The following is a 12,507-nucleotide window of genomic DNA, read 5'->3' on the forward strand; positions in this document are numbered from 1 at the left end:
TCTTAAATTACCCCAGGCAGAAAGCTGTGGGGTTTTTAATACAAGCCTCATTGGAGATTGCTACTTATCCCTCGGTCACCCCTTGGGATGGCACGAGGCCAGCATTCTGTGATTTTCTATTGAATTGACTCACAGTTTGGTACTCTGTGCCAAACATGCAGGTAGGGGGTTTGGAGATAAACCAATGGGTGGCTGATGCTGACCAGCTGGTCGGTAGAAGGTTGAGCTGTGAGAATTGAAGAATCGCTAAATTTGTCAAAAGGAGTTTCTTGGTTTTGCTTCCAGCCCTTAAATAAGCTTCTGTTTCAGTGTTGAATGCGTTTGCCCAGTGGCACAGTGCCAGGACTGCTCGGTCTCTGTGACGCAGTCTGCATGACCTGCATTAAGATGTGAGTTGTCTAGAGGGGGGAGGCTGAGTGAAGAGGATGTTATCCTGCCTTGGTATGAATCTGCATAAAGATACCCCATTCAGAGACCAGTAAATAATCTAATCTGGCCTTGGTGTTGATGAGTAAAACCTCTTATTTTGAAAATAAAATTAAAAATTCACATGAATTTGCACATGATCTGGACTGTATGATGGTTTAAGTGTACGTAGGTGATTTCTGACAAGATGCTTCTGTGAAATCCCTAGAGCAGTCAGTCATGCTTACGTTTGCAAAGTCGTAAATCAAAAATATGATTTTTTTTTGGTGTCCTTTCAATATACACTTATTTTAAGATGGACTCCACTTCTTTAAGACATGAAAGTATTACTTTATGCTTGTGGTTACTCTTGTGATTTCAGGTTTGTACAGTATTTGTGGCAAACACAATTATGGAACATGCCGTTTTAAGACTTTGAACCCTGGGCAGTGTTAGTCTTTATATTAAAAAAATAATAATAATAAAAAAAATTGTTGGCATTTATATAGCGCCTTTATCCAAAGCCTGTACAATTGATGCTTCTCATTTACCCATTCATACACACACTCACACACCGGCGGCGATTGGCTGCCATGCAAGGCACCGACCAGCTCGTCAGGAGCATTTAGGGGTTAGGTGTCTTGCTCAGGGACACTTCGACACAGCCCGGGCGGGGGATCGAACCGGCAACCCTCCGACTGCCAGACGACTGCTCTTACTGCCTGAGCCATGTCGCCCCCATTTTCTTTACCATAATGTGCCAGAAGTGTAGACTGTTATTTTACATATACTGTTCATTTGAATAATTTTAATGCACATATATTTCAAGATATTTCAAAATGTGTTAATATTTTTGTCCTTGGGAACATGGGCTCCAAAATTACTCACACCCCTAACTGCCAATGCACACAAAATACTTAAAGAAATAAACTATCATTATTGAGATAAACTAAAAAATGCCAACATGTGAAAAATACTGTCATGGGGATGAGGGGAGGGAGTGGGGTTGTGTTCCTGTTATCCAGCTAGAGTTGTTCCCCTTTCATGACACTTTCATGTGCAGGGCTATAAAACAAACTGACATTCCCCGTGACATACACATGTGCACATACACACGCACTACCGAGCCGATTACATCATCACAATCATATTACAAAATGGGTCTTGTCCAGTTGCTCAGCGATCAATCAATTTTTGAACACATGCAAAAGTATTTGGTGGGATGGTGGCACATTTTCTGTTGTTTTGGTTGTCAACTTTTATGGCACTTACATCCATATTGGGTCAGTCAAGTAGGAATTATGACCCTTTTCAAACACAATCCCCCCATTTTAGGTGAGCAAAAAATAAAATCTATCTTTAACTGTTTTTAATAAGGTGCATTTTGTGAAGGAAGACTCCAACATTCTATTTTGCATATGGTCATTTAAAGGTCTGTACGCTAACAAGAGACTCATGCCAATGTTTTGATGCATAATGCAGGTAAACAAGCCTCTTAAGCCCCACCCGTGGGACCTAACACCCACGTTTAGAAGCCTTTCCCACTGCCGAACATTACTGCCAGACTGAGAAATTAACATAATGAGACCCACCAAACCCTCTTTTGATAGTTGCAAATATAAATAGCATTCAGTAGTGTTCTAGGTGACATTTACAGTTTTGAAGCCAGAACAGATTTATCATATGTTTAGTAACAATTGTAAAACTTAATATTAACTGAACCAGGTTCAGCCTGAAATAGGTTTTTACCGATTTCACGTGTAAAGATGAAATCATGTTACATCACATCAAATAGTAGTTCAGAGGTGATAAACAAATATGCACAATTTGGCCTCGTAAAAATGCCTACAATCTCAGGAACATCTGATTTATAATTAGTGTTTCTCAGACGGGAACCCCTGGGCTGTATCATCACATTCCAAATTCCCCAGATGATTAATTATTTGCACTGTATGTCTTTGCCTCCATTTTGTTAACACAGGCACCCTTCATAGGTTTCCAGCCCCAATATTACAGATCTTTGGTCCAAAGACTGAAACGAATGATTATCTGTGACTTAGGTATTTGTTGTTTTTATTTTAGATGAATGATAAATTATATGAATTTACCATTTTACCATTTACCATATGTAGGAATGCATGTCTGATGTTAATAGTGATTAGCATTATTAGTGTTGAAATTGATGTTTCAGCTGTTTCTGCGAATATTACTATAACAAACTGCACCATCACCACCACTATTACTAGCTTTATGTTCTTCTACATCACAAGGAGGTAGTGATCATTATCAAAATTTTCTATATTTTTATTTCTGTCATTATGACTATTATAAATATTATGACTGGACTGAAAACCCAAATATTCTGGATCGAGATGAAGGTCGATGCCCTATTGTGCGCAGTTGCCTAGGCGCTCAGGACATTTTGATTCCTTGCACGTGATTGGTCAGAGGTCGAGGCGCGTTCACACGCAAGTTGTGGGTGCCGCGCGCCTGTGCTCTCCAGCTTCGTTTTGAAGGAAGAGGGAAGCGGTAGCAGGTCGACATCGAGTGCCAGATTTTCATCATTTCCAATGAATTATCATTACATTCCTTCGTCTGCCAGCTGACAAACTGCACAGCGTATTTTTCGAAAGCAAACAGGATTTTATTCGCAAGCAGCGCTTGTCGAAGGTAATTCACACATAACGATGTTGATTTACGTTCACTTACCCTTTTTCTGTTTAGAAAATGTAATGGATTGATTGGACGTTGCAGATCTCACGGTAGCTGTCTGAGGTCCTGAAACTGCTAATGGCTCTTGCTTCTCTGTGCAAATTCAAGCCTGCCATTTCATTAGTGTAGAGAGAGGGATAGAAATTAATTTATTGATGACCGGAGCAAGCTGTGCATGCTGATATGCAAAGCAGATCGTACATTGCTGGAAGTAAAATGAACGGCGTTCGACCATTAATGTTATATTTCGAAAAAAGGTGCATTCGGGGCGATCATGTTAATCGACGTCAGAACTGAATTTGTTTTGAAATCGTGAGACAGCAGCCACGCATCACTACTCTATTCTGCACTGTTGTTTTCACCGTAAGGCGATCAAACGTATGATATGTAGCCTATTCAGAAACATTACAAGATTGAGAGAAAGGGCGACATTTCAGAAAAGCCTCAGAGCTTAGACGATTTAAATGGTGTATTATCATGTTAAATGCAAGTATTACCCTAGCCTAATATTTACAATTGCAATGACCGCTTGTGGGTGCCGTTGTTATTAATAACAATTTCCCATTAATAATAACAATCACTTATTGTCCATTCTCCTCGGTCTCCTCTCGTTTTAGTGTCATTAACCATATGTACTAATTATGGTACCAATAGCATACCGGTCTCTTTACGGTTTCTTCGTAGCAAGGTACCTGACTCTACCATTTACGCTCGATAAAAACGAACTGAGCCGGAGGTAGCTACCCACTTGCAAGCGCTACCTACCCGCTGCGCCGAAGCGTCACCGATTGAATCAAGACCACTGCATGCAACGTAAACTCACCGTGTTCCGAACGGAAAAGCGACCGCTTCCACCAGAAGTTAATATCCGTTCAATGGTAATTTTCCCCCCGAGCGATGTGGTTTATGATTATGGTTATGGTATACTATCCCACACACTGAAACACTTTGATTGGTGTGAATTGGACCAATATTTATCGAGAAAAAGACAAATAACTGCACAGCGTCCCTGTGTTCGGAAGATCGTATTAGCTCACGGTGGCCCGAACACCGCCGTATATGCCTGCCCGGTTCGTAGTCTCTCGTTAGCAACAGCTTCTCCACCACAATGTCACAGTGGAATACTATTATCATGTCACTGTATGCTTAAATGTATCGCGTAGCCTATGTGACTCGTACCAAGTTTTTATGAAAACCAAAGGAATTATACTTTACACACACACAAAAGCCAAAGCTGATCTGGAAGTATTTTTTTAGTTATTCGCCACGCGCTGGGCGGAACATGGTGAGCTAACTTGGTGTCCAGAACACGGTTTATGTTACGGACGATAGCTGCAAGTCAATTATTTCAGTTGGTGTTTCTCTTTTTTTCAGTCGCACTTAACACACTGGCTGTATATCACACTGGGTCATGGCGCAGACAAACAATTATGGGCAAAGCAGCAATGGGGTGGCGGATGAATCCCCCAACATGCTGGTGTACAGAAAGGTAAGGCCCCCTCCTACGCAAATGTGTTTAGATGTCAGTTATACTTATCAAGTAAGGTGTGTGTTTCTGGTGAAATAAAGTATACCCGCATGCTCAGTGAAAAGTGTTCCTGTGACGAAACGGATTAATGTTGGGTTTTCAGTGCAACATGAACTGACCGTTCAATACTTTTTGCTGGTGGAAATATTTTGTGTTGCCATCAGAAAGCTCTTGCACATTACACATTGCACTCTAGCTCTCCATTTGAAACAGCTGGTCCTTGCCACATGTGTGGGATTTTGTGTTGTTGTGACACTGTAAAGGCCACCTGTGAGCTTTCCCCCAAATGTAATTTGAAATTGCAGTGACTGCTGTTATATGGTTTCCTCATGGTTTATCATTCGGCCCCTGCAGTCTGAAAATTAAGGTATAATATTAACTTGCACAAGTATCTTAGATTGTCTATGTTCTCCTATATGAAACTGTCAGCAATTATGTCTATAATGATGTGTTTCGATGTTATTAAAATTTGTAAAATCAATATTAGGTCTAATGCTGTATTAATGGTACACCATAATTGTAATTGCGATTTGCATTGACAATACTATTTTGAAGAATAGGCAGTGGATGTGGCTCTGACAACAAAGTAATGAGTAAATCAGTAGTGGCCCACAGCTTGAGAAAGAGAGCGTGCATTTGGCTGGGGGGGAGTGTTGTTTGACCTTCTCCTAGGGTCGGTCATGAGCCTGTGCAAGAGTGGTGGTGTCAATCAAAATCTTTATAGGGGGTCACCATGATTGTTGCCAAGACCTCTGACACCTCCTGGAGAAGCATCAATTCACCAGTGTCTTTTGTGCAGACTGGAATATATATTGGCTAAAATGGAACACCCCTCTAATGAAACTAGAACAGGTGTCAGTGGGTACATTTTTAAGTGGAGCTGGCAGAATTAGAACACACACTGTCTTCAAATAAGGTTTATTATTTTACATGGCTGCATTTGAGGGATATTCAGTTCGAGTAGCTGCTATTTGGATGATGAATGGTATGACTGGACTAGGTCTTGTCCTTCCCCCTGTTAAATGAGAATGAGATTAACAAGTGCGTTTTACCGCTCTAAGAGCTCTATGTTGACTTTGCTTGGATGCCTTTTCCCATGTGACCTGATCACTTTCGAAATGGTTTCCTTTGAATAATGTTTGGCATCGAATTTTGACGAATGTTTTCATTAATTGATTCTTACTTTTGAAGAATAAGTAGTGTATACGTAATGGATATAAATAGTGGACAGCCCCTACAAAGGGCAGCCGAGGTGACTCAAGGCGAGGAGCGGGTACTCAGAGTAGAGCACTTGAAATTAGTGACAAATGACTTGTTTTCATATTACCGTGTAACATGGTGATGAAACATTGAAACTGAATGAGCAAAGTGCACTGGAGTAATTGGAAAGTGACTGATGGCTATCTGCGACGGAGGCATAGTGTGGGAAAAGATGGATGCAGGGAGGAATGTGTGTTGCGGGTAGTATCAATTTGATTATGTACACGGCCAATCTGATATTGAAGATAACAATGCAATTTGGTTTATAGGGAGCAGTTAGAATTAACTAGAAACATTTGCAATGATCAAAATTCCCAATACAATAAATGTATCTTGTTAAGGTACATTGCTGCACGCAACCCGAGATTACATAGAGTGCGCATACCTCATTTAGTTAGAGTGCGTGTAATTGAAAAAAATACTCTGCTGCTTTGTCTTATAATTTTCCTCTTGGTAGCTCACAGACATTGCAACAAATTAATGGGGTTTTATAATTTACTCTATGCTTCCCCAGGTTAACTGTTATGCAGTAGCATGCTGTTTTTTTCATTCTTTACAATTGTTTATAAGTGTCTGAAACAGCTCACGTAATTGTATGAGAGCTTGTTTACATGTGATGCAGTGAGTCTTTCTAACCTCTGCAAGATGTGCACAATGAGACCGAGCAAGAAAGTGCTTCACACACAGTGCAGTCCATAAGTATTTGGACAGTGACAGTGTATATTTCTACATGGTTCACAGGATGCAAATACCCACAAATTAAAGCTGTCAGTCTCTACTTTTACCTCATGGTCATTGCAAATCAAATATGCAAAAACAAAAACTGTGCCACCATCCAAATACTTATAGACTGCACTGTAGCTTTGAAAACAACTTCAACCATGTTTCCATGCGCTCAAAAATGAAGGAATAATTAATGGCTGAACAAGATATAAATGGAAAGGAGGCTGATAGGAAGCATAATTTGGTCATGATATCGCAAGCTTTTCTTGAAACATTTCAAAAAGCAGCGAATGTCTTACATGAATTCTCGTGGTCATTTTTTATCTACATTGTTGATAGATAACATTTGTGGGGGCATGTAGGCTGAAATGAGTGAGAAAATTTTAATGAACATAAAGCACCTCTCCAATATAAACACATTCATCTAACCACTGTCCCGTAAATGTATTTATTCACCACTGAGTCATCGCAACAGATCATTTATTGAAATGGTGCTACATGTTGCTGGGGTATCCGCAATGCGATCATGATCATTCGGCAGAGTAACACTGTATTTTTTATTCGTTTTTTTGGAAGAGGAACAATTTTAAGGGAGAGGACATTCCGGCCATCAAATTAAATGGGAGAGAAATTCAGTTTGTCACTCAACCCACTCCTTTCTTTACACCCATGACTGTTTCTCATCACTTCCATTTCCTGTTACAGAAGTCCACTTCCTTCTCATCCTGGCCGCGTGCCTCTTTACGGATGAATAGAGAGCAAGTGGAGCTTTCAGTATCCTCCAGTCGTTACGACAAAGGCACATGCCTTCTGCATGAATGCCATTACCATTAATGATGATCGAGCTCCGCCATAGGTTAGTTTTCCCTCCGTTTTCTGGATTTACCGGCGAGGATTTCCATAAAAAAGGCTTGACTACATGCTGTCGGGGAGGCGTAATTATCCGCGCTCGTGCTTTTGATAAAGATGTTCTGCTAATTCATATTCCCAGATCACGGTTATGTCGAAAAGATACCCAGCAACCAATTTGCGCTGATTTCATGTAATCTCTCCACGCATATATCCAGGAGAGATGTATCATAACAGTATTGCCTAGAGGCACGCAGCTATTCCGAATTGCGAAATGGATACAAACATGGATGGAGCGTTTAAAATAATATTCGTTGTTGTAACTATGAATAGTTATTAGTTCAAGAATGAGCAGAATTAACTTGACAGTTAGAGCAGAGGTTTCTGTGCTATTCAGGCAGAATAGTCTTACGTAATAGTCGAGGTCTGCATTCTTCCTGTAATTATGTTACTTATAGCTTGAATAAACTTGATACAGGCTGAACTCTTTTCTGTTGTAGATACATACAGTACATGCATACAATATCCATGTGATCGGAATGATAGCATTATTATACCATCATTTGCATTCATTCCATTGTATTGGTCCAACAAAAAAACTGTTGTTTGATAAAAAAAATTCTTGGTGGTTTATGGGAGATTCATAGCAATCTTGTTATGTCCTTGTGTATTTTAATATATGTTCTTGGCTTTGATTGATGACTAAGAGTAATTTATTTCATGTATAATCATGCCACAGTAGCCTTGTTGGCTTGTCTTACAAATAACTATATCGTCAATCATGTACAATTTAAGCTTTTCAGTGTCAGTCCACTAAATTGATGATTGTATTACTAATAGACTACTAAAGCGACTGCTTGTCTTTTCATTTATTTGAGCAAGGAACAGATCTCTGGTGTACCACAGAGAAAAGCAACATTACCATATTGCTGAAATGGAGGATCTCCTACAGAGGTTGAAATGTACAACTCTTACTAGTAATGTCATCCCGGCTGACAGCTTGGCATCCTGCTGTCTGGTTGTGGGATAGTTGTTCTATTTCGGGTGAAGTCTGACCAGCTGTGCCTCATTGGTATGATGGGAAAAATATTGGGCCTGTTGAACTTAACTGTGTGTGGGTCTCACACATCTTCACCCTAACTCTTCTCAGCCAGACCCGATAATATGACGCTGAACGTAATTTGAAGTGAGACAGTTTATCCCAACATAAAAAATAGGAATTAAGAGATATTATACCAGAATTTCAACTGAATAACACCCTCACAGTATTTTAAACCCTACAATTCATATGATCAAATTCACATGGCAATATCAGGATTGCCTTATAAATATGTAACGCTGTAGCAACTTAAGCATATACATTTATTCATTGGAATGCACTCAAAGCTTGACGACGTATTCCTTCAGGTATATTCGCGGTAATTACCACGCTGAAAGGGATATAAGAATGGCTTAATGTGCTGCAGTCGGCTTTGCCACGGGTCTGTGAGTAGTGCTCTGTGACTAGTGCGCTGTTAGTAGTGCTCTGTTAATAGCACTCTGTGAGTAGTGCTCTGTGACTAGTGCGCTGTTAGTAGTGCTCTGTTAATAGCACTCTGTGAGTAGTGCTCTGTGATTAGTGCTCGCTCTGTGACTAGCACGCTGTGAATAGCGCTCGGTGAGTAGAGCTCTGTGAGTAGTGCTCTGTGAGTAGTGCTCTGAGTAGAGCTCTGTGAGTAGTGCTCTGTGAGTAGAGCTCTGTGAGTAGAGCTCTGTGAGTAGAGCTCTGTGAGTAGTGCTCTGTAGCACTCTGTGAGTAGTGCTCTGTCGCATGCTGTGAGTAGTGCTCTGTGAGTAGTGCTCTGTGAGAAGCGCTCTGTGAGTAGAGCTCTGTGAGTAGTGCTCTGTGAGTAGAGCTCTGTGAGTAGAGCTCTGTGAGTAGAGCTCTGTGAGTAGTGCTCTGTAGCACTCTGTGAGTAGTGCTCTGTCGCATGCTGTGAGTAGTGCTCTGTGAGTAGTGCTCTGTGAGAAGCGCTCTGTGAGTAGCCTTCTGTGAGTACAGCTCTGTGAGTAGAGCTCTGTGAGTAGTGCTCTGTGAGTAGAGCTCTGTGAGTAGAGCTCTGTGAGAAGCGCTCTGTGAGTAGAGCTCTGTGAGTAGTGCTCTGTAGCACGCTGTGAGTAGAGCTCTGTGAGTAGTGCTCTGTGAAAAGCGCTCTGTGAGTAGAGCTCTGTGAGTAGTGCTCTGTGAATAGTGCTCTGTGAGTAGTGCTCTGTTGCACGCTGTGAGTAGAGCTCTGTGAGTAGTGCTCTGTGAGTAGTGCTCTGTGAGTAGTGGAAGGCCAGGGGGAGAGCCGGTGGAGAGCGGGCTCTGCTTCCATCACTGTGACTGAGGGGGGATTTGTTCAGGTTGCGCCCCCCACATACAGTAGCAGAATGCCACGGTGCTAAGAGGCCTTAGCATCATTAGGCTGGACGACATCGCTAGCTAAAAGGCCCGCATTTCCCCCGTGTATTGCTCCGGCAGGTCTTAGAAGCAGAAAGTGAAAGTAGCTTTAGCGCGTACTGTAACGGTGGTGTGCGGAAGGGGTGGGGCGGGCTAAAGTGTGTGCGGCGGTGTCGTCAGCAATGCCCGGCTCTGATTCATTCCTCCCCAGAAGTCTATTAATACCCGCTTTATAGGAATGCTGGAGCGTTAGCGCCACGATGTACCAGCAGGTCAGCGCTGCCAAAGCTGCGAGCTCCAACACTAAGAGGAGCGGAGTCTAGCCGCCAGACCCCGACCGCTTAAGAGGCTTGATTTTCCACGCGCTCCGTCCAGCGGAGACGTTCAGAGTGACCCAAAATTGCATTTTCTTGTTCTGCGACCCGAGAAAATGAGGCACTTCATCGCAACTAGACTGTAGCTACCGCCGAGTTGATTTGTCTTAAAATTGAGCCCCCACCCCTGCGGGTAAACACGCGCACGCTGAAAGACTCTCTCGCAGATTGGAATGTGTCTGAGGTCAATAGGTCCCCATGGAGTGATTTTCTGAGAGCAGCGAAACAGGACCTATCCATAGAGCAGACATTAGACTAATGAACAGGGTTTGTAGTCCTGCCTGTGTTTCCTGTGCTCTGCCTTGGCTCTGTGCCTCTGCCCGGTGGTGTACTGTTCCCATCGTGCTGCAGTTACACTCCATGTCTACCGCAAGACTGCTCTGGCCGTAGCTTCACCACTGTACAAAGAGGAAACTCTATAAACAATATAAACACAATGTTTAATACTCAATGAATGCACAGAACTGAACATCATTTTAATGTATGCAAAAGCTAATGACCATATCTGTGTGTGATCCAAGACAAACAGTGACATCACTGGCGACAGTTTATTCTATGAATTGTGGACATAGGGACAGGATTATCATTTCTGTAAATATCACAGGGATAACACCTGGTAAATTCATTATTATATAGTACTTTGGGAGATATATATTTTCCCCAAACAATAATAAACACCATAATTGGTTGAAAAAGGGAAACGTATCAAAGATTTCAGTGCAATATTTGCAATTAGCTTTTGTTGCATAATGTTTGTTTTTCCCCTGAAATGCATTGTAAATGCATTGATGGGAATAACTCAGCTGCAATGATTTGCTGCATCAGTAAATCCAAATCAAAATGAAACCTGTGTTGTCTGGGAATTACAAGTCAATGAAATGATACTGAGGCACTTACTGTAAAGGCAGTATTATGAGCTTAATCAGTTATGACATCAAATCTATTCATAAGCCAAATTGAACAAGTGTCAGGCAAAGTATACATTCTTGAGAGTCTACAGTACACCAATAAAATAGCTAGCATTATTCTGGGGTCTCCTTTTGTATGCAAAACAGCAATATACCTACAATGAGTTATGGCACACCATGTTTCCTTCCAAATGGAAGGTTGTAGTATTATTGTGCAAAGAAATTCTATTGCATTGGCTGGGAGCATATGCACAACTGTGATTTGTCGAGCCCGTGACAAAATATTAGTGCCAAATGAACACAGACAACCTTCCAAGGGATATAAAATAACTTCACAGATATACACTCAGTGAGCACTTTATTAGGTAGACCTGTACACCAGCCTGTTCATGCAAATATTTAATCAGCCAATCATGTGGCAACAACTAATTGAATAAAAGCATGGTCAAGAGGTTCGGCTGTTTTTTAGACCAAATGTCAGAATCAGGAAGAAATGTGATCTAAGTGACTTTGACCTTGGAATGATTGTTCGCGTCAAACCTCTAAGTGGATAGGCTACAGCAGCCGATAAGTCAAATAAATATGTAATAAAGTGCTCACTGAGTGTATGTATCACACAGCCAGTTTAGCGTGACGCCAGGCCTCTGTGGTAATTTGAGATATCCACTCACCAGTAGGAATCTACATAAATGGGGAGATATCAATCCTCAGGCACCCGGGGTAGTCGCTGCCTTCTTGGCTACATCCGGCCAGGACACTTAATCAGCCGGGATCCACGGTTGTGAAAGATCATCATAATGGACTCCTCTAAGACAACGCGAAAGAGGATCAAACGAGAAGGACTTTTAATGGCACGCGCACTTCCTGCTCTCCGCGCGTCTCGATGAATCATTTATAGGGCTTCCTCTTCCTCCTTCCTGTCTCTCTGGTGCTCTACCAGCTGTACAATCCCCCCGCCCTTAATCTCCCCTTTGATGTCCCCCTCACATTTGCCAATCCAGCTCTAGTCAGGATTTTGTGTATGTAAAAAAAAGAATAAAAAAAACCCAAATGTATTTTGGACGAAAGGTAGACACAGAACGGTTATGTAAATTTCTGATGACACTTTGATGTTCGAGCTTAGTGTGAAATTGATAATGTAAAACACACGCAGGCAACATGCAGGAACATATGTGGACATTATTATCTTTCTTCACACCTACGTTTTCTGATTCTGTACGAGCGCGGTTTCTGACATGTATTCGTCACGGAGAGACTTCTGCTGAACGACATGCAAATGTTAGAAATGGTAGAATCGGTGTTACTTTCACCTGATCTGATTTCACT

At 41.6% G+C, this 12,507-nt stretch overlaps 1 protein-coding gene across 1 annotated transcript in view; it reads left to right on the top strand.

The window, feature by feature from the left end:
• Positions 1 to 2,926: 2,926 nt before the first annotated feature.
• The window catches only part of LOC133117744 (regulator of G-protein signaling 7), a 78,272-nt gene continuing 68,691 nt past the window's right edge, over positions 2,927 to 12,507 (top strand). The window contains exons 1-2 of the mRNA XM_061227327.1: positions 2,927 to 3,075; positions 4,492 to 4,606. Of these exons, the coding sequence (XP_061083311.1) occupies positions 4,529 to 4,606 (78 nt within the window). The 5' untranslated portion in view covers positions 2,927 to 3,075; positions 4,492 to 4,528. The remainder of the gene's footprint in view (positions 3,076 to 4,491; positions 4,607 to 12,507) is intronic.

This window comes from Conger conger, chromosome 2 (genome assembly GCF_963514075.1).
Source record: "Conger conger chromosome 2, fConCon1.1, whole genome shotgun sequence".
NCBI classification, from domain to species: Eukaryota; Metazoa; Chordata; class Actinopteri; order Anguilliformes; family Congridae; genus Conger; species Conger conger.